The 24000-nt window shown below is 39.3% G+C and overlaps 1 protein-coding gene across 5 annotated transcripts in view; it reads left to right on the top strand.

Annotated features, from left to right (window-relative positions):
* The window catches only part of rspo1 (R-spondin 1), a 136040-nt gene that overhangs the window by 81778 nt on the left and 30262 nt on the right, over positions 1–24000 (top strand). For all 5 annotated transcript variants that reach the window (XM_052036375.1, XM_052036376.1, XM_052036374.1 and 2 more), the window contains one exon: positions 537–725. In XM_052036375.1, the coding sequence (XP_051892335.1) occupies positions 537–725 (189 nt within the window). The remainder of the gene's footprint in view (positions 1–536; positions 726–24000) is intronic.

Below are 24000 nucleotides of genomic sequence, written 5' to 3'. Positions count from 1 at the left end.
AGCAGAGGTTAAGAGATGAGTTTGGTGTCTTGAAGGTGGCAACTGCATCTGCTGCACTGCATTGTTGAGAAAAAATTGTGTTTCTGAGCTAACTCATCACCGTGCCTATCCCTGATCATTCCCAGCCACAGTCCATTTGGTCTGCACTGATAGAACAGCTGGCTGCTAAAGACATTCAGAGAAAATCTGCAGGTCCACAACTTCATTTTGACTCTTAAACCAAACTGAGTAAAGTTTTCTCTCTCTTTCTGGATAGACTCAATTCAATTTCCAAGTAAAATGAAACCTCTGTGCAAAATTACTTATAAATATTAATTATTACTAAATCATTGAGTTTGTTTTCATTTTGATAAATAAAGCGGCTTGTAAATTAATTTTATAATAACAGATTAAAAAAACACGGATTTAGCAATGCTTTCAGATGTGCTCCTGCAGAACATGTATGTGCTTTTCTGACATTAATTTTAGACCTGTCTTTTTACAAGACAATTTTGCTTTTTAATGGGTCATAACATTCACTTCTTAATTTTTCACAGCTCCCTGTGAACTGAGTGAGTGGAGCGTCTGGGGTCCATGTACCAAACGAGAGAAGTTATGTGGTTTCAAAAGGGGCACTGAAACAAGGACCAGGCAAGTGCTTCAAAAGCCTGCGTCAGAAGATGTAACATGCCCCCCAGTCAGAGAGAGCAGAAGTTGCACAGTGCAGCGAAAGCCTTGCTCAAATGGTAAGTGATAAAAATAACCAAAGTATCTCAAAAGGTTTTAGCAATTAGCCCATCACATCATCCAACCACGTCCATTTATGCAGTGGCAATGATTCATGAACATTGACGGAGGTGGTCCATGAAAGCACATGGTCATTTGTGGAAAATCCTTGCAGAATGAAATAACAGTGCAAGAGCTGATCTGGTCTTTGTGGTTAACCTCTTGCCTGCTGAGAAATTAGTGCCAACGAAGGCTTATATTGAACGTCATTTCAGAGTTGGTTCATGTCACGCAACCAACTCCACAACACAAAATTATGGGTGGGGAATTGGGGGCAGAGTTTGGGATGGGGTGCTGATTGGGAGAATAATTCTAGTCAGACCTACCCGAGTGGGAAGTTGAAGGGAACATGTCAGTCTCTGGTTTAAGATAGTATATTTATTTATTAGTCACATGTACATCGAAACACACAGTGAAATACATCTTTTTACATCACTGAGAACGTGCTGGGGGCAGCCCACAAGTGTCGCCATTCTTCCGGTGCCAACATAGCATGCTCACAGCTCCTAACCTGTATGTCTTTGGAAAGTGGGAGGAAACCGGAGCACCCAGAGGAAGCTCACGCAGTCACGGGGATAACGTACAAACTGGTTTAACTCTGTGGCTGATTTTATTCTTCATTGACCAATTGACCAACAATAGCTTTTGCCTGTCTGAATCAAAACGATGCTCTTGGATTGAAGGAAGCTATTACATTTTACCATACAGTAATTGTTATCAAATGAAGAGTACTTTTAAAAAAAATTAAACATACAACCTAAACTTAACACTTAATGAAAAGTAGCATTTCAAGCCCAAAGAAAATAATATTAACCCGTACTATAAAGTGCACAGGCACGTCAGGATTGCTATGCACTATTTCACCCAGTAACTAATTGAATGGAATGACAATGGAATGAATGGCCTCCTCCTGTTCCCATGCTTAACGTTGTGTGTTTCAAAATATTTGCAAAAAAGAAATAGTGGACTTGCCTGGATTCTTCATCTGTGTGTAACTATTTTGAGTTTAGTGGAAGAACATTAGAAAGCACAGAGTTTGATAAGGCCTTCCACAGTCAATGAGAACCTGCCACACTGTGGTGTTTGTCCAGTCCAGTGAACTCCAGCTGAGGTTTTACAGAGTCATTCTGCCTTACCTCTCCTCCTTTCCCCAACATTTACATGGCATAACATTTTTGGGTGACTGTTTCATCTTTTTTTTTACTAAGGTGAGAACATTAGTAAATGGACATTAAATCATCATGTCTCTTAATACAAAGAACATTCACAATAATTCACAGGTGGATGTTCTAAGGCTGATTGCTTCTTCACTCCAATGAACAAGCTTCTGTTATCTCCTTTTAATACTTCCTTCTGCTCAGCATTTTTTATACCCTTTTGAAGTACTTGACACTGTTTCTCCATTAAATGTGCTGTATGTGTAAATAGTTACAAAATTTAAGAGATAGAAATGTCTTTCGTATTATTTATGTTTGCAACAAAGTTGAATCAACATTTTGCAGCGAAAAATCATGCCACAGGTATGAAGGGAATGATTTTTATTTACAAAAATAAACATAAGAACATAAACTCTGGAATGGACTGGACTGTCCTGAAAACTTGTTCCACCTTGCAATGAGATTGTGCATGATCTTGCACCTCAAGGTGATTTTCCAATTGGATTCCCATATTCCTTCATATTTTTTGCATGCAAAAATCTAATTATCTCAGCAGTGAGTATACTCAGTATATGGGCACTCACAACCCATTTGTGAAGTGAACTTAAAAGACATAGTCCTTTGAGCAAACAATTCCTTACCCTGAGATGACACTTCAGCCAGCCTCTTGACATCTGGCCCATTAAACCTTCTCAAAACCCAACAAAATCACATTTCATTCTAATAAACTTCAGTGTGTATAAGGGAGTCTAACAGAATCCATCCTTACTGGACAACATCCTCATCTCAATAATGAAGTTAGTCTTTATGTCTGGAGACCAAAACTACACATAGCACTTTAGGTATCATCTCAAAAAAACTCTGGACAACTGCAGGAAAGCTTCCTTCCTTTGTATTCCAAATTCTTTGTCATAAAAGTCAACAGGCGATTTGTTTTCCTGATTGCTTGTCTCACCTCCACATATTCTTTCTGAGTTTCATGAACCAGCACACTGAGATCCTCCTCTACATCAAATTATTTGGAACTCCTGCAGACAAGGAGAAACCTTTTCACTGCATAGAGTTTTGTGGTGATCCTGGTGAAATTCTTTGTCTGTTACTGTCCCTGGAATTGCCTCTATAGCTTTGACCGGTCACTTCCACCCTTGCACCCTTGACCTAATTTTCACATCCGGCCTCCACAGGTGGATGCCGTTCCCCATGCAATGCTCCTTTTGGTGGGAAATCTCGACCATTGCCATGGGAGCAACCAACATTGAGAACTCCAAGGATAACATGGGATCATGAACATGTCCCTGAACAAATACAGCCATCTTGAAATAAATTGCTTGCCTTTATCCTTGGATTCCACCCCAAAACCCACAAAGCACTGAAACTCTCACCACCTTCTGATTGCTAGAGTAACTCCATAATCCCCCACTACTGGTGGCCTCTCCCAACGCTATGATTTTTCCATGTGTTGCAGGACTCAATACCTCTCATTGTATTGCTTGTCACCAATGTCTCCACCACATCCACTTCACCCTTCCAAGAAGTGTTGGTTTCCTACTCCCAATCATCAGCCCCACACCAAATCCACATCATCATCGACTGCTGGTCTCCCATTCCTAATATCCCTTGCAGCAACCCACAGCACCACTGATTTCTGATCTCTCACTTCCAATATCCCCCATCATCAACCACATCACCACCATATACTATCCTCTCATTACCAATATTTCCCTGCATCAACCCATACCACCATCAAATGCCAGTCTCCTACTTCTGATACCCTTCCCCTTTTGGGAACACTCGAGTTTTGATCTAAATGAATTTGCTTCTCACTTTCTGTGTGCATGGTAACCTATTAGTTATTGTGCTGGCCTGACATCCTAGAGGCTATGAGAGTGAACCTGACCACAAGAAACTATGAAGTTGGATCTAATAAATGACACTTCAAAGTCCATCGCTGGATAGGTTGAGTGAACTAGGGCTTTTCTCTTTGGAGAGAAGGAGGACGAGAGGTGACTTGGTAGAAATGTACAAGATGATGAGAGGCATAGATCGAGTGGACAGTCAGAGACTTTTTCCCAGGGTAACAATGGCTAACACGAGGGGTCATAATTTTAAGGTGATCGGAGAAAGATATAAGGGAGATGTCGGGGGAAGTTTTTTACACAGAGAATGGTGGGTGCATGGAATGCACTGCTGGCAGAGGTTGTGGGGGCAGATATACTAGGGACATTTAAGAGACTCTTAGATAGACACATGAATTATAGAGCAATGGGGGGGCTATGTGGGAGGGAAGGGTTAGATAGATCTTAGAGCAGGATAAAATGTTGGCGCAACATTGTGGGCCGAAGGGCCTGTACTGTGCTGTAATGTTCTATGTTCTAAAACAGAAGTTTTTATTTCCTGATAAATTCCAATTGGTTCACTGGTAATCTTGGTAATGTCTGTCTTCCTTGACTTGTGTATGATTCCAGTTCTTTATTTGTGCCTGAGTCAAGGTAACCAGAGTGGGACTATCAATACCATCTTGCCATTATTGTCCAGATCCCCAAGAACTAAACATCTAAATATTTGATAAGTTCTTGCTGAGCTGGAGGAGAATTAGTGGCTGTTGTGCATTCATGGTTGACTGTGTGGAATTGATCTTCTTTCTAATAACATAAAAGTTGCAGCTGCAAAATGTTTCTCACCAAAAAACACTTCTTATGCTGAGTATTCAATGTAATAAGATCTGTAATTCTATAAATTCCAACTCAACATTGCTTTCAATTTCAGTCAACATTTAATGTGAGAAGGGCTTTAGGGGAATTAGGAGAAGGTTAAAGGGGAAGTTCTGAATGATTGAGACTTTGCTCTACCTTTTACCTCCCTCAAGCTATAACGTGTATTCTTACTGCTGTTCTGGGCAGGGTTGAAAACTCCTTCTTAAAAATTTATAGGACTCTGTAAAGTAATTGTTTTTGCCATATTTCCTTGTGGAAAACAGTTATTGCTGTTTCTATGAGGCCAGTAAAAAGGTTTGTTATGATGAGAGGTCCTTATTAATAGGTCACTTGGTGTGAATGTGCTTGTATAATTTTATTATGTATGCAGCAGAACATCAGACTTGAGATACTAGACTTGCCAAAGCTTTCTTTCATTTATTTTGGCTCTGGTCTGTCAAATACCTTTTTAGAGCCACAACATCCGGACAAAAGCAGCAATTATCAGCAATCACCAGTAATATCAGTGTAAACCTATCTTCCACAAACAGATTTGCTGAACTACATACATATTGAAACAATAGCAGTTGCTATAATATCACTAAATACTGTGTTAAAAATCCAGCTTGTAACTTAAAGCAATGTCAGTTACCTTATCTAAAAATGACACCTCTCATCTTGTAAGTCTGTATGTAGAATGGAGAAGTTCCTATAGAAAAATCTATTTCTGACTCAGTTGTAGATGTTGTAAATGAAGAAATGTGATGCAATCACATCACTTACCAACTTTTTATAAGCAATTTTATTTTGATGGTTAGCCTGTGGGTGGTTGGAGGATATTATCATAGTCATAGAAAAATACAATATGAAAACAGGCCCTTCAGCCCAGAGTTCACATTGGCCACCAATTACCCATTTACACTAATCCTGCAGTAATCCCTTTTTTTTAATTCTCCCCACATTTTCATCAACTCCCCCCGATTCCATCACTCACCTACGCACCAGTTTACAGTGGGCAACTACCTGCTAAACCACACGTCTCTGGGATTGGCAGGTAACCAGAGCACCCAAAGGTAACAGGTGGTCACAGGGAGAATGTACAAAGTCCACACAGGCAGCATGCAAGGTCAGGGTTGAACCCAGGTTTCTGGCATCATAAGGCAGTGGCTCTACCAGCTGCACCATTGTGTTGCCCTCAGTTTATTATGTGTGATCTTGTGTTTGATTCTGAATAAATCATTGTTGTACCTAGTAAAGAACTGACACTGAGGGAAGCCCATTTTTGGATTATGGATGACCAATCAATCAAAATATACGACAAGCTATTCTGATGATTTCAGTGAATTCTTAAGTACAAAAATTGGGTCATTTATTCTTTAAAAAGAAACTGATTGCAATGCTGATCTCCACAGTCACTGCACTCTCTGGGATGTGCCTGACCCTTCATTGATAAGGGACTTCAATGAGGGTTAGTTAATGTAATTCCTTACAAGGTTTTGTCCCGATATTTACTCAGGACTGGGATGAGAATTGGGGAGGAGAATTGGGGGCAGGAGAATATTTAAATAGGAAACACGGATATAGTGCTTCCCATCCAACAGCCAGGTAGATCGATCAGCTGGATGTATGCTGGACAGATTTCAAGTATTCCAATGTCAGGCAATTGCCTGGAGATCAGTTTATTGAGACTGGAGGAAACACAGTTCTCCTTCCTGATTCACTAACAATTTGATAAAGACACTTACCTTGTGGGTTCAGCCTTTCCACCTGCTTTTACCTGATGGGAATGCCACTCTCTTTGGGTTAAAAAATAAGGATGCAATTAAAACTGTAATGTATATGTATTCAGTTGCTCATAACCTCGAATAACATCAGAGAATCATAGAAACATAGAGCACAGAAACGAGCCCTTTTGCCTCACCTTGTCCAAGCCGACCATGATGCCTATCTACGCTAATCCCATCTGCCCACATTAGGTGCAAATCCCTCTACTCACTTCCTATCTAAATAATGTCCAAGTGCCTATTAAACATTGTAATTATATCTGCCTTAACAGTATCCTCTGGAAGCTCATTCCAGATATTCACCACTCTCTGTGTGAAAAACTTACCCCTCAGATCCCCTTTAAATTTCTCCCCTCTCTCCTTAAGCCTGTGCCTTCTAGTTCTAGACTCCCCTGTCCTGGAAAAATAAATATTAACTATCTATCCGATCTATGCCCCTCATAATTTTGTAGACCTTCATAAGATCACCCCTCAGCTCCCAAGTTCAAGTGAGAATAAACCCAGCCTACCCAACCTCTCCTTATAACTTCAGCCCTCCATTCCAGGTAAAATCCTGGTCAATATCTTCTGTACTCTCTCTATCGCTACCACGTCCTTTGTGTAGTGTGGTGAACAGAAATGTGCACAACATTCTAAGTGAGGTCTAACCAATGTTTTGTACAACTGCAACATGACATCCCAATTCCCATACTCAATGTCTCAGCCTATGAAAGCAAGCATACCAAATGCCTTCACCTTTTTCAGGGAGCTATGGACTTGCAAAAAAATACAGATATTCATAAGTCAGACTAAGGAGCTCAGAAAGAATGTGTATAGTTTAGTCAAGGCCTTTCACAGACTGCCTCTGGAAATCACTGCAAAACAATGCTGCAACTGAGACAGCAGTCAGTCACATGACATAATCCTCAAAGACATAACAGCCTTAAAGTAAAATTAATTGGGCACAATTGATATTGCACGCACAACAAAAATGGAAGTATACACTAAGATATTTTAGTGACCAACCCACCTCTGTTAAAACAAAACAAAGGGTTAAACACAACTTAATGTTGGATTTGATTCTTTTTTACCTATCTGACCATTCCCGACACATTTACCACTCCCTTCTCTTCATCCCTTCTGAGAAGGTTAATATTCCCTCCATTAACTGTGGACACAACTATTTGCAACTTCTATGGAACAGATACTGTATGTTAGGAGGTTGGGGAGATAAATGCGAAATAAAATTTAATTTGAATAAATGCGAAATGATACATTTTAGTAAGTGAGAGAAAATATACTTTGTTAAATCTTAAAACAACAATGGAGGTATTTAGATTTTTTAAAAATAGGGAGGGTTTATATATCTGGAAATCTAGAATCCAACATTTCACAAAATGAGACATCAACAACTAGACCAAAGATGTAACATTAAACTGACACACATCACTATTTAGGCTGCATTTAGAACAAAGTTAGTTTTGGATGCTTTAGAAAAGATGTAAAAGCCAATACAGGGAATATCAGAGATCTATGAGGTTGATAGCAGCAATATGAAGCTTTAACTGTGCATGGGGAAACTCGGTGTCTTACAGTAGAACTGAGAAATTGAAGAGAGTATTTGACAGAACAACAAAACTTATGAGGACTTTTAATAAAATAAATTGGGAAAACTCAGACAAGCTATAATCATTGGTTGATAAGCTGGTAATGACAACTTAATATTGTCACCATACAAATGAAGGTGATGTGTGAGAGAATTATTTTTCTGATGCAGAACTCTACAAAGACAAGGAAGGCTGGAAGCAGAATCTTGAACAACGTAATTCAAAAACAAAATGATTAAATATTGAAAAAAGGAAAAGATATAGATAAACATAATAAAATGGAGAATGTATTCAGAGAATTGCCTAGACTCTGTTTGTGTTGCCAGACTTATTTGACATCCAGTGACTATTGAACTGACATAGGGCTGCGCATGCATCAATGTCTTAAACTTCTTTTATTTACACCTCAGGAATTTGCAGTACAAGAGCTTTCCGTTGTACAATAATTTATAGTTTTGTAATAACATCATTCCATAAATATAAACAGTTTACTTGCTGATATTATATGTTACTGTCATTTTGTATATTTAGGCAGAAGGAAACAGAGGAACGCGCACGCTGTAGTACAGGTTTTAACAAAGTGCTGAAGGTTTTGGAAGGGGATTAAAATCGTTGACAAAATATAAATGACACAATCCTTAAAGGGGTGACACCCTTAAAGTAACACCCTTAATATTGTTCACAATCAATTGTACTTACTCTACAAAACTGGAGGAACATACCCAGATATTTTAGTGATTGCCCACCTGGCACAATGACACAGCAAGTAGAGCTGCAGCAGGCTCATCACTGATAACCTTATCTATATGGGCTTTACAGGGAGGCACACCCTTATCTCGAGTTCTCAGTGAAGTAATCGTGCTTCTATGAGATCTCACTGAGATCCATGACATCGCAAACGATGTGATCACACATGACTGAACAGCCCTCAAATTCAAGCTTGTCATCACTTTCAACTTCCTATCCTTGGAGTCAATCCAGGTCTCAACGGTGATATGCACTACAACTCTCAGTTTGTTGCCCATCTCAGCTTTAGGGAGGTCACTGCTCCAGGAGAGGAGAAGTCATGTACTTCGCTTCCATCCACAGCAGCAGGCAAAGCAAACAAGTTACTTGCAGTGGCAGACCTTCCAAATGCATTTGTAGACCACATGCACATGGCCTTTAGATCTGCCATGCACAGCCTTTAACAGGAAGGGATGCATTCTCTCAAAGTATAGTTAACCATAGGCTATCAAAGGACCTTTATAATCATCAATTCCAGGTGCACTGTTCACTCTGATTGGAGCTCCAAACACACCAGCCGAACAAAGTACAACTGTGCAAACACTGGGGACTGATTGGAGGCAACATCAAAACTGCTGAAAATGGGATTATGCTGTCTGACTGTTCTGCAGAATGGGTGACCTCCGCATTATGGTCATTCAGGTTACAGAAATTTGCCCCTACAGATTTCACAAATCATTCCCCAAAAGTCGGAGGTGTGGAATAAAATTCACTCTTACAGAACTTACATGGAAAAAAATTAAACACATGTAGTATAAAAAAACGACAAATTTTGACCATGTTTATATTCTTTCAACTCACAGTTCTTGACGCATGCAGAGAGATTGCGGCAGGTTTTTTAGGGTGGTCAGTTCATTTTGCTGACTAGCAATTTTTTTCAAGACTTTCCATTTTAATTATCCTGTCTGAAACAGGATCAGCAAGTTTAAGTGCACGGTGTAAACTGAAACAACCACTGTTCTTTGTTGTCAGTTATATCATTAAAGTATCTTACTTACATTTGGTATACATTTAAAAGTGTGTTTCTCCATTCAAACTGTAGGCTGGAAGGCAACAAGCATCTGCAGTCTCTTGTGTCTCCAAGTGCAGCTGCTGGCCAATTCAGAGATTTGCTTTGGAAACTGACAAGGCAATTTCTTAAGTGGCCTCCCACAGTGAACCAGCAGCTACAGTACTCATCGTTACTGTTGAGAGAAGAACATCCCATAGGAAGCCATCTCCACTTGTAACATGGGATTCAATAGGAAATAGGGTTTTTCATTACAGAAAATTGTGATACAGATTGCTTTCCAGGAATGCAACCCCTCTGTAACAAGGGCATTACTTGCATTCACCACCTTGAGTCTCCTGGTTGTCATGGTTTGCCGTGCAGTGAATAAGTTGGTCATCAGATGGTGTCAGGCATTGCCTGCTGGGATAGAGTGAGTGGAATATGAGCAGCCAAGACCCCAGGAGCAAGAGATGAACGCCAACAACTGGATGAGCAGGAAGAACAGAAGGAAGAGGAAAAGTAAGACCAGGTCAAGGGCCCACTCATTCCAGACCCACAACACAATGAGCCACATGCCAGGAATGTCACATCCCCCCTGAAGAGAATACTTGTTGGGATGTGTTTCCAGATAGTGTTTGATCCTGGAAGGTTTCTCATGATTCCCGTTGTGTCTCTCCTTCCAGTGCACTCATTCCCAAAAAACACATATTTTCAGGGTCATTTAAGCCTTTAGGACTTTAGCAATTGACTGCAGTCAGTGTGATACAAGCAATTAAATGCTATCATTATATTGCAGTCATAGTGCAACTAATATTGATTTCAACAAAATAACTTGGAGGCAGACCTTCTCCCCATAACTAATTGGTAATTGGTTTATTTTTGTCATATGTACTGAGGTACAGTGAAAAACGTTGTTTTGCATACCATCCAGACAGATCTTTTCACAACATAAGTGCATCGAGCTAGTACAAAGAGAAAGCAATAACAGAAAGCAGAGTATAGTGTTACTGTTACAGTACAAGTGCACTGCTGGTGGACAATAAGTTTCAAGGGCCATGTCAAGGTAGATTGTGAGGTCAAGAGTTCATCTTTATCGTACAAGAGGTCCACTCAATAGTCAAGCTCAAACTTCCAATGCAGCTCATAGAATCATAGAAAAGTAATGATGGAGAATGAAGCCATTTGTGTAATTCATTGTGTAAGTGCCAGAAAACAGAAATTCTCACCTTCCACCAGCACCATAGCTCAATGGATCATGGCTCTTCAAGTATGTATCCAAGATATGTACTTGAAATAAATCCACCATGATCGAATGGCGGAGCAGACTCGATGGGCTGAATGGCCTAACTCTGCACCTATGTCTTATGGTCCAAGATTTCAGCCTCCACCACCCTTTCAGGCAATAAGTGGCAAACCCTTACCACCCTCTGGCTAAAATTACTCCTCCCCACCTCCCCTCAAATTTCTTCTACCAATTTCTTTCAATCTCTGCCCTTAGTTTCTGGTCCCTTTGCTAAAGGAAATAAATCCTTTTTCTTTACTCTCTCTGCACAGCTCATAATTTTATAGAACTCAGTTAAATCTCTCCTCAGCCACCCCTGTTCTAAAGAAAACAACATCAATTTACCTACTTGGGACATAATTTTAAGGTGATTGGAGGAAGGTATAAGGGGGATGTCAGGGGTAAGTTTATTACACAGAGAGTGGTGGGTGTGTGGAACGCACTGCCTGCAGAGGTTGTGAGGGCAGATACATTAGGAACATTTAAGAGACTCTTAGACACATGAATGATAGAGAAATGGGGGGCGATGTGGGAGGGAAGGGTGAGATAGATCTTAGAGCAGGATGAAATGTCAGCACAACATTGTGGGCCGAAGGGCCTGTACTGTGCTGTAGTGTTCTATGTTCTATGAGAGTAGAACTGACTAAGGCTGTGAAAATAATATATTATTTAATATTTATTTATTAAAATGGAATAGGTAGAAAAATGAATCAAGGATAAAAGAACAGGTTTTGCCCTTGAGTTCAGGACAACTATTTGTGAAGAAGAGAAAGGCCAAAGCGAGAAGAGATTTCCATTTTCACCATCTAGATGGTGACCTACAGAGTGAATTACCCTCACATTATGGAACCCACCTGATTTTTATTGCATTGAAATCAATGAATCAAAATTATGTCGGATCTATAAGGCAGATTCACTCCATTAACTTCACTTCAATGTAAAAAAGGACATTTGATCCATGTGGCTCCGTGTAACCATGTGGCTATTATTCCCATCCTGCTCACCTTCTCTGAAGATTTCAGTTTCCATGAACCTCTGCAAGGATTAATCCACATTTATTTGCAATGCAACATGGGCTTATATCAAGTTTATAATGACCTCCTTATGAGACACCTGCCCAAAATCTCAAGGAATGATCTAAAAAGGTTGAACATTTTACACAAAATCTTAGGTTTCTGCCCATTACCTCTCCTCTTCAGACTGGTTTGTTTTTCATTCATTTTCTCTTCATCCTCATTAATCGGTTTCTCTAGCCCAGCTCATACATTGCAGTTTATCTGCTGTCCTTCAAACTGCTTGAATTCTTCAGAATCTATCATAATTAGTTCTGAGCACTAATCCCAAACATCACCAGGTGTCTGAGAAGCTGGTAATGGACACTTTATACACCAAAGGAGACAGTGGCTATTTTTGACTATTGACAACAATATTGTGAGGACTTGTGCAAGACCTCTTAAAGCAAGTGGATGAGTCATAAATCAATGCCAGTCAGCATCTCACTATGCCAGCTGGATCCTTGATGCAACATTGACTGAGCTGAAGCAGCAAAGTCCCTGTAGCTCTCTAATGACCAGGAACAGATTTGCAGCCAGATGGATGATGGAACAGGCTGCCAAAGCCCTCTGTGTACTAAAACATTCCGTTGTGTTAGTCAATGACATTCCCCTGCCCCAGATTTCCTTCACCCAACTTCTCCCTCCTTCTCCCACTCTCCCCTTTCTGAAATCCTTCCAAATTCTCTGGAAGTAAACGGTGAACTTTCATTGTCTGAACTTTACTTACCAACATCCTTTTCACAATCAGTCCACACAGGAGTTAGAAGGGCAGCATTTAAATGAGACTCAGGAGACAAACCATGAGGTTGCAGATGTCCCAATGCAATATGTCCAATCCCAAAGTGTTAAAGTCCTCCAAAAATTCTTAATATTTGTTTTTTTCTTTATGAAAAAGGGAATTTGAAAAATTGTAGATTCACCAGCAAGTTTTAGGATTATTAGACCAGAGGTTAGAGTTTTATATAATGTTTGCTACACTGTATTTAAATAACAATAAGTATGCTCAGCAGGAGTTGTAATGTTCTGATTCATTTCAAGAATCTACCATTAGACAATAACATCACATCCTTTCCTGTATCTCTTGGATTCATTGCAATAAAAACACTGTTGAATTGAATCCAGTACATTGGAAACCCATCTCAAGTCTTCCAGTCATGCCCTTCTTGGGGACTGTCCAAAACTAGCAATACAAAATCTTTATTCCAGTTTGTTCGTGATTATCTTTTTTACAGGCGCAGCGCTTCATGATGTGTGTAGTCAGTTTTGAGGATAAAATGAATGCAACCAAGACTGAATAGTGGGAAAGTTGTAATGAAAGTTTTATCCAAAGCACTTAAAGGTCTGACTTAGCATATGTATTCTAGAATAGAATCAAGAGTTGGCTTCAAGTGACTGATACAAAAAGACCATCTGCCTCAAAAAATCATAATTAAACATAGCACTTCATTTTTTATATATTTGGGCTTTGTATAGTATTTGGATTGGTGATCCGGAAACAGCTGTTCTGTGACTCCTGTGCAGTGATCCAGCACAATCCTGTCAACAATTATCAAAATTATCCTTTATCAAAAGTGCTACGTAATGAGGATAGGGTGAGTGAGCTCGGGCTTTTCTCTTTAGAGAGAAGGAGGATGAGAGGTGACTTGATGGAGGTGTACAAGATGATGAGGCATAGATCGAGTAGACAGTCAGAGACTTTTTCCCAGGGCAACAGGGACTAACACAAGGGGACATAATTTTAAGGTGATTTGAGGAAGGTATAAGGGGAATGTCAGAGGTACGTTTTTTACACAGAGAGTGGTGGGTGCATGGAACGCACTGCCAGTAGAAGTTGTGGGGGCAGATATATTAGGGACACTTAAGAGACTCTTAGACACGTGAATGATAGATAAATGGGGAACTATGTGGGAGGGAAGGGTTAGATGGATCTTAGAGCAGGATAAAATGTTGGCACAACATTGTGGGCCGAAGGACCTGTACTGTGCTGTTAGTGTTCTATGTTCTATGTTCTATGTAATTACAGTGGCTAAGGGAGTCTCTTCATACATCATAAGGTCTTCCCATGTCTTACCACTATTGAGTATGTATATTGAAGGCTTGATTTCCATGGGACATTTACACACATCAATCTCAGAACAGGGAAGGAAGGAAAGGAAGCCAGGTTATTGACTGAGACCTGGTGTATTATTAAGACACGAGATTTTGCAGATGCTGGAATCTGGAGCAATCTTCATCAAATGTTGACTGTTTATTTGCCTCCATAGATGCTGCCTGACCTGCTCAGTTCCTCCAGCATTTTATGTGTGTTGCTGGTGTGTTGTTATTTTCCAGGTTGTCTGAAAGTTGCTCCAAGGTAAGTCATCTGAATACTTTAAGCCTTTCCAAGCAACTTAAGCATTTTAGGCTTGGAATCATGTTCTTCTGAACTGCTCCAAGGATCCTGTATCTATCTCCTTGTGAATGAATCAAATGCCATCCAACCAATGGGCTGTATAATTCAGCTGTATATTGTGCTGAATTGTGCTAAGTTCAGTGGCAGGTTGCTTGCAATGATCGTGAACCTTCAGCGACCTTTACACAGTAACACCTGGGTTATTTTCACCCTTCACTGTTTCAGCATCTGTAAATGATAAGTATTCTGCATTGGTCTTACCAACACCCATAACAAATGCCTTGAGAAGGTAATACCAGAGCTTTATGTATTCCAGCAGACCCTGTGCACATCTCACCCCCACAAATAATCTTAAGGATGACTAAATTAAATTTTCAAACATGGATTTAAACTAACACAAACTCATCATTTCTCCTTAATTTCTGCTGATGGTTCTAACTTTGTCTATCCCGCAAAGAAGGGCCAGAGATTTTATAACTTGCTAACAATAGAGGTTTTGCTCAACAATGACCTTTAGGTCAAAATTCACCATGCTCACTGGTACAAAATAGAGGGCAGTGCCTTGACCACCTTTTCTATAAAACACTGACATTTAATTTCATTGAATCCAATGAAATAAAGTATCAGGCATTGAACAAATTGAGTAGCAAATCCATCATCATCTAATTTTGGGCATCACTTATAAGAAATAAATGGCCAATACCTCTGTTTTGTCAATACATCAGTTTAACAATTGTCCTTAAAGAAAGTAGACTTGTGGCCTGAAAGATGCTCACTGCATTAACATAGATAAACTTTAACAGGTTTCTTGAAGGGAATCATTGGGAAATTGCTACAACATGTTAACACGGCCTGTTCAGTAGACATCTGCATTTTGTCCTGTAAACATCCTTTTGTATTCTCTGACAAAATAACTTATCCAAAGTACGACATTAGGCTCCTCATGTGTGCTTTGTGTTTATTGCAGAATGTCATTTTCCAGTGATGGTAGGAAGAATGATTCATTTACATCAAATGTGATCAGCACCTCATTTCCAATCTTTGCTGCTAAAATCATGATTGTCTATGTAACAACAATCCTGCTATCCTGTTCTTGAAAGTTCCACGTAGCTCACATTTACAGCAAATTTCCAGCAACCTTACTGCAAAATAGTACTTCCTGTTGTGCATTCTCATGGTCTGACTCTAATTTTAGCATTGATCTTTCATTGCTCACCAGCAAAAAATAGTTGCTCTATCAATGTTTAATTTTAACATTTTAAATATCTCAATCGGATCAGCACTCAATTTTTAACATCCAGCTGAATATAAGGCATTGCAGCCTCTCATAGTCTTGCTCTTCATTTTACATTCCAAACCCTGGCATTTTAGTAAATCTAGAGCCAGTTATGTATGTTAAAAAATCTGGATTTTCATTTTTGCCAATATTTGTAGTCAATTTGAGAAAGTGGTCACTTTTCTTTCAACATAGACAGTACCTTAATCACAAAACAACAAATGCTGGAAACACACAGCAGGTCAGGCAGCATCTGTGGAAAGAAAAACACAGTTAATGTTTAAAGTTGAAGACCTTTCATCAGAACAGTCATTTTGCTTTAGTTTTGGTACCTTTATTACTTCTTAGGTACAAAACATTTCACCTTCAATAGGATCATATTAAAACTATATGGGGTAGAACATTATTCTCTATTCTATACATTGAAAGCTTGATGTATACATTTAAAATCTATTTCTGAAATTCATTCTGGTGATTGTACACCTCATATCAAGCATTTCACAGATGAAATCGTATACACATGTTAATTCCTGTCTGCAGCTAATCTTTCATATGTGAATAATATAGACCTATTTTATTTCAAAGCACAGGGTGAACCTTTCAATTCTTTAGCCAACCATTTTGCTAAAGTAGTGAAAGAATAAAACTCCTTTGCTTGGAGTCTGATGGATGTTCCATGGGAATGTTTGATGGACAGCTGGAAAGCAACGAGATTCAGTGGTATGAAGAGTCGAGTGACTCTAGAGCAAGTGTCAGGCAAAAAATAATCTAAGGAACTATTTATCAAGCTACAGAGGCCACAGGGTTGTATATTTATCTGCGGATTTCAGCTGAGATTTTTGCTTGCATGTTTTTTATCCCCTTTCTTTCCAAACGTTGTTAAAATAATATGAAAAAACATGACTGGAAATTCTTCATGGAGGAGTTAGTCCCTGGTACAGCAGTGTCAGCTCTATTTGAGAAATGGAGTTGAGATTTACATTGGGCGACGCCTGCTTGCTGGAAAGAGCTCTTGTCCAAGAGAAATGGAATAATAAAAATGAAGAATTATAAACTGTTCATCAAGTTGTTATGAGCATTGCCAGACTTACAAATTTTAGCTCACCAGTATTTAAAAGAGCTCTATGTTTTACTTTATTTGAGAAACTGAAAGGGTGTATCATAACCTTATGCCTCTGATGGTACTTCATAAAAACATAGGTAAATTTATAACTTATTTAAATAAATTGATTGTGTATTTACTTCTGTTTAAAATCAATGAATAGCGTCTCCCTGATCCAGTGATCCAGCCTTCCAGCAGGTGAATTGAGCTGGAAAATGACACAGACTAACCTGGACCACTATTAGTTTCTTCCTCCTCTTCAGTAGCTCCTGAAATACGTTCAGTCAGCAGCCAGGTAGGAGTTACTAGATTGCCTTTTGGGGCAGTAACCCAGACATACCCTGATACTTCTACCCACCGTCCTCATCCCTCATTCATTACCATCTGCCTCCATACCTCAGGCTGAGCCAGGTGTGAGGACAATTGACTCAAGCACACTCCATTATTAAAATGCTGAAAGGGTCTCCATTTTGCTTTCTTTATAGAGCAGGTCATAAGTCACATGGACATACATTTGAAAGTGCAAATGAGGAGTAGGAGCAGCCATTCATCTCTGACATTCAATAAAACCATGGAAAAATATTCAAAGACTTTGCTTCTACTCCCCTTTGAGGAAGACAGTTCCAAAGAATAAAGACCATCTGAAAGAAAACATTTCCCCTCATCTCTGTCATCAACGGATGACGCCTAGGTCTAGATGCCCCCTCAAGAGGAAATATTCTCTCCACATCTGCTGGTAAACCGTGTTGTGTTAAAGATTCAAAACAATGTCTTACCAAATTACAAGGTCAGATCTTAGACGGAACATTGTCCAGGTGGCACTCAGGGAATTTTGGGGTAGCACAATAGAGTTCAGAATGGAGACACTAGAGACTGCAGATCCTGGAACTGGAGCAGATTCAGTCCAGATAAAAGGTCTCGACTGGAAATGTCAACTGTCCATTTCCCTCCACAAATGCTGTCTGACCCGCTGAGTTCCTCCAGCATCTTGTTTGTTGCTCTAGAATTCAGAATGATTGTAGTAAATCTGGCTATCAATGTGTTTGTGTGAACATTAGCTGCATTAACTTTCAAATTGACAGTTGCTGCTGAAAATTTAACTATTTTCCCCTTCTACATTCCTGCGTGCTTATAAAGACACCACTTGCCCAAAGTTCAAAATGCAGCAAGTCCAGCAGTTATTGTGTAGGTTGGGTGGCATCTGAAACTAATCGCTGCCAGAGTTTGAAGAGCATCCCATTGGTATGAAATCTATATCTGAGAAAGCAGGAGGACATTTAATCACTTCCTGCATCATCGTCCAGACAAGCGATTCATCCAGAAAAAGAAAATTTGATTGCCTTCTTGCACAGCTCTAAGGGTTACTTTCCAGGCATGAATTTCATTGGTTCCAAGTATGTGGTCTTTATGCCCCATCTGTCTCAATGTACTGAAGGAATTTCTACCTCTTGCTCAATTGTTACCTTGTAATGGGTGGAAGATGTTCCACCTTAAAGAGGCAATGTGGAAAATAGCAGAGCATTGACATATTGGCTCTTCCCCATTTCCACAGGGAGTTCCATCCTTCACTCAGTAAAATTAGAAAAGAAACATTCACTGAATGCTCTGTTGTTTCTGTTGCAAATGGATAAAATGGGCATAAGCCAGTTTTTGTTTTGAATGTAGTGAATTCTGAAAGAGGGAAGATGATTACTATTGCCAGACTTCATGAGAAACAAGACTGGAAGTTGGAAGAAATCCCTTCTCCCTCAGACAAAGTAATTGATATCTGGAATAAATTCTCATCAAAGAAAGTCAATGTTAAAAGGAAGAGAGACAAGCTTTTGTATTTGAAGTGGATTGAAGGTTACAAGAGTAAATTCTGTACAGATGGTATGATACTGCACTGCAAACTACAGGTTGAAGCCTTTTCAAATCAAATTATCTACAAATGCAGCTGGTCAGTCTTCAGTATTACTAAGAGGTTTTGATGGAGCAAGTCTATTTTCTCTAGGCAGGCAGCAATAAGGTTTCTTCAGTTTTAAGTTATAATTGAGACTCGAGGCAGGGATTAGGTGAAAGTTCTTTACACATATTGTTTTAGCTTATGAAATACTTTTCTACAAGGCATAGTGCAGGCGTTAACTATTAGGTTGTTTAAGGAAAATTAGCCAAATGTGCAAAGCACAGGTTAATGAGAAGCTCCATGGAAAGTTTAGGGAGTGGAATTTGTTTAAAATCATTTTATCTAGTTTGGCCTATATATGATTCCGGATCCCAAGTGTTGTTGAATTTTGCCTGCCCTCTGAAATGGTCTAGAAAATCATTCAGTTTAAGAGGCAATTAGAACTGAACAGAACATCCACATCCAGTTAATAAATAATAACAAAAATAAATTCTCCTTCCCTGCAACTTTTTATATTGGCCATCAACCTACAACTCTTTCAGTCCAGATGCAAGGTCTTGACCCGAAATGTCAACTGTCCATTTCCCTCCACAGATGCAGCCTGAGTTCCTCCAGCATTTTGTTTTTTTGCTCCAGATTCCAGCATCTGCAGTCCCTTTTGACTCCAACAAAAATAAATCCTCTTCTATGGTTCAAAGGTATAATGCTCACTGATCTGCTGAAGTTTTATTTCTGCTTTCTTAATTGTGTGGGAAGAATTTAGAACTATCACTTTTCTTGGAAGTTTTACATGTAAGTAAAAGTTCACCTCCAATGTAAAATAAGTAGTCTCCAGTCAAACAATATTGATCTACTGTGTGAAATAATCTTCATGAATCTAATTTTGTCCAAAAATTTTGCTCTGTGATTCTCTTTTGTCCTGTAAAGAGTCATAAATATCCCCACTAACTCATGACTAACAAAACTTCTAAAGCAGTAAATGAAACATGAATTACATGTAATATTATCTTTATAGTAATAGTCCTTACTAAAATTGTCCAGTGGCAGCAAATCCATAAGCACTTTTACCTACCACTGGGAATATATTTAAACAGTTTGTTCTGTGTCCTCCCTAGAGAATGAAAGTGGTGACTTGTGCCTACACCATAGTTAAATGGTATGATACATTGCTGTTGGTTGATTCAAGCCACAAAAGGATTGGTATTCAATTGATCACAAAGTCATTTTTAGATTATGGCTCGGCACTTTTATTTATCATTTCAGAGGAATGTTTTAAATGGTTGCATTCTGTGTGGTCTGTCTGTTATAAGTAACAATAAGTTTGTCATTATTGAAGAGCTCAATATAAAACTGGGCATGAATCTGTGCTGTTTGATTTGTTTCTTTTAAATTTAAGTTTATTTTAAATCATGCATTATTTATCTCTTCTTATAAGTGAACCTGATAGACATCAGATTTGCAGAATTGAGAGACTTAAGTGACTTAATCGACTCAATCCCTTCTCAACAGCAGCTGACTTATTCAAATCCTTGTATTAAATTGCTGTAGCTAAAATACTGGGCAGGTAAAAACCCTTTGGTCCATGCAACATGACTCAACATATAGCTGGGGTGTTGGTGCTTCATTTCTGTTTGCTTGGCTTTGTGGGAAAGCTGTCTCAGAAGCCGTCAGAACTCTTGTCTGAGAAAGGGGTCTGTAAACTTTTTATATGGCATGTGTCCCCATTCAGAATTGTTTTTTTGTTTATTAATTGCCCACATTATTAATTGCCCTTGACGAGGTGAAGGTGAACTATTGTAGTTCTTCTGGTGAAGGTACTTTCTCAGTGCTGTTGGGTAGGGAGTTCCCCGATTTAGGCCCGGTGTTAATGAAAAAAGCAGCGTTTTTTAATTTGAGTCAAGGTATTAAGTAACTTGGAGGAGAAGGTGGTGGTGTTCCCACAAGCCTGCTATCTTTGTCTTCCCTTTTGATTGTCACAGGGTTAGAAGCTGGCATTGAAATATTCTCAGTCAGTAATTGCAGAGTTTTGTTTTGGATGGTAGACATTGGGCCAAAGGGTGCAGATAATGGAGTGAACATCTAGGCTGCTATGTCCTGGATGATGTTGACCTTCTTGATTGCTCTTGGAACTGCATCCATCCTGGTGAGAGGGGAGTTAAATTCCTGTCTTGAGCCTTGTAGAAGTTGAAAAAGTGTTTTGGAGCCAGGGGCTGATTTATTTGCTGCAGGATTCCCAACATCTGATCTGCTCTTGTAGCCACAGTAGTTATGTCCAGCCGAGCTTCTGGTCAGAAGATTGATGGTGGGGGATATCTGGCAATGACAGTGCAAGTGCAAGTCAAGGATATGTAATTCTGAATGCAGCAGTAATGTTATCAGTGTTATCTTTTACAATTCATTTGTTTACTCCTCTGAGTTGTGTGTACCTCCACTTCATGCTGAACTACACCAGGTTATGAACATTGTTTGAGCGGTCTGACTTCAGAGAACTGAAGCTTAATTTGTGTGTGTCCTTTCAGTCCAGTAATAAGTTCCTTGTCATCATTCTGAGTGGAATTAAAAATTGTTCCAGACACCAGAATTCACTGGTACCGTAGATTAATCTAATGTAAATACCTGTCCCTTTCACAGGTCTGATTTTAACAGCATGCTTTAATAACTTGGCACCCAATACTCAATTAACATTTAACGTAAAATTATAGTTAAAATTTAAAAGCTCCTATTATTTGCCTGGATTAAAGAACTAAAGGTTTGAATATAGTCTGTGATCTTAGGCTTAAACCACTTCTATCTGTTCCATCATAAACAATATCAGACGTTATGAAATGAAGTGTTGACCGCTTTTTATGTCCAGTCTGCATTGCTGATCAAGAGCAACTTCACACCTTGTTATTGTTATATTTCAAATGTTTATATAAGTGATGATCTGAAAGTCATGGATAAGCTACTCAAATTGCATCCACTGTGAGGAACCTGTGTCCTTATAAAAGTGCCAAAGTGTTCAGAGACAGGATCCATATATTGAATATAGCTGATAGCCACTTTGACAACTAATATGCACCTTGGACACCTGTAAGAGTTGGTGTGAGAGGAAATGGAGGAGGGATGAGGGTAGTAATCCAGTACTAGGTAACTTCATGACTTTAGCCTTCAGGCTCCATTCAGCAGTTATCGAAAGGAGCCAAATTTTCATCTCAGATGGTTACAAATTATGAGCCAAGCTGGGGCCCTGGTTGGGTCCTCTTTAGGACAGACTGAAAGATCTAATAGACCAAAAGACCATATGATATGGGAGCAGAATTAGGCCATTCGGCCCATTGAGTCTCTTGGCCATTCAGTTATGGCTGATTTTTTTCAACCGCCTTCTCTCTGTAACCCTTAAACCCCTTACCAGTCAAGAACTTATCAATCTCTGCCTTAAATACACCCAATCTCCTGGCCTCCACAGCTCTGTGGCAACAAATTCCACAGATCCACCACCCTCTGGCTGAAGAAATTCTTCCTCATCTTAGTTCTAAAGGGACATCCCTTTATTCTGAGGCTGTGCCCTCGGATCCTAGAATCTTCTACTAATGGAAACATCCTCTCCACGTTCACTCTATCCAGGCCTTTCAGTATTCAGTAGGTTTCATTCTTCTGCACTCCATCAAGTACAGGCTCTGAGATATCAAATGAGGGTCCTGACCCGAAGCGCTGACAGCCTGCTTTTCTCCATGGATGCTGCCTGGCCTGCTGAGTTCCTCCAGCATCATCGTGTTTTTCATCGCTCGTATGTTACAGTCAAAGACAAAGTCGAGTTTATTGTCATACGCAGAAGTACATGTGTGCACAGGTGCAATGAAAAACTTACTTGCAGCAGCATCATAGGTACATGGCATCACATGAGCAGTATTCACAAGGAAAAACATAAATTAAACATAAATAAATCACAATCTTTACAAGAATGAACACAATTAGAACAATAAAAAACAAAGTCCATTTTCATGCAGAGTGATCAAAGTGGTCATAGTCTTCCTAAACTCTAGTGATTAGGGTTGTGCCAGTTGGTTCAAGATCCTTTCGTTCCTTTCATTCCATTTCATTTCATTCCCAGGATCATTCTTGTGAACCTCCTCTGGCCCCTCTCCAGGGCCAACACATCTTTCCTGAGATACAGGGCCCAAAATTGCTCACAGTATTCCAAATGCAGTCTGATCAATGCCTTATAAAGCCTCAGCAGTACATCCTTGCTTTTATAGTCTAGTTGTCTCAAAATAAATACTGGCATTGCATTTGCCTTCCTTACTACAAACTCAACCTGCAAGTTAACCCTGGGAATCCTAAACTAGGGCTCCCAAGTCCCTTTGCACTTCTGAATTCTGAATTCTCTCCCCATTTAGAAAACATTCCACACTTTTATTCTTCCCTAATGCTTCATTTAGCCTTGAGTACCAGCTCTCTGTTTAAACGCAGCCGAGGACCAGCTCTGGAAATTGCTTCCTTAGTTCAGTTCTCTCTAATGCTAGATACCACGCTGAGAGTGGACCACCTCACCCCTCAGAGACAAGGTTACCATATTTGGCAGGCAGCCTATTTTCTGATGCTCCTGCCATCTGGCTGAGACAGAGCAGCTCATTGATCCTTTGTGATTTCTTTCAACTGATTAGTGATCATGAAATGTTGCTACCTTTATCCTTTATTCTAAGTTAACATTTGGACTTAAAGCAAAAACCAAAATAAAATGGTTGCTGTATAGTGTAATTCTACTCATGTTCCAATAAATGGCCAGTATGAGCCAGAGTTACAGCTCTGTCTTGGTACGGTGATTATTACAACTATTCGGCACTTTGACAAGTTTGTAGATTACAAAACAAAATCATAAACAATCACAGTATGCGTAATCTCTTTTTATCTTGTTTATTTTAGGTTTTACTCATGCATTTTTCAGAGAATGTAAGGGGTGGGTTTAAATAAAATAACGTTTGACATTGAGTAAGGACCTAACACTTTGACCTTGGTCTCATCCATCTTAAAACTCTCGTGTGACGAGAGAATGTTGCTGGAAAAAGCCTTCAAAAGCATCATGAGGAATTATAATTAATTTTGATCATTTTGTTCCCTTCTGATATTTTATTCCCTTTTTCTGATATCTTTCTTTAAAAAGTGAATGGCAATGTGCTCTCATGTGTCATCTATTCAGTTGCCACTTAATCTCTTTATTTTCATGGTAAAGTTAGGATTTGATTACTTTCACTGACTAAACTATT

Source organism: Pristis pectinata, chromosome 22, assembly GCF_009764475.1.
Source record: "Pristis pectinata isolate sPriPec2 chromosome 22, sPriPec2.1.pri, whole genome shotgun sequence".
Taxonomy (NCBI): Eukaryota; Metazoa; Chordata; class Chondrichthyes; order Rhinopristiformes; family Pristidae; genus Pristis; species Pristis pectinata.
This window is presented reverse-complemented; position numbering and strand designations above follow the sequence as displayed.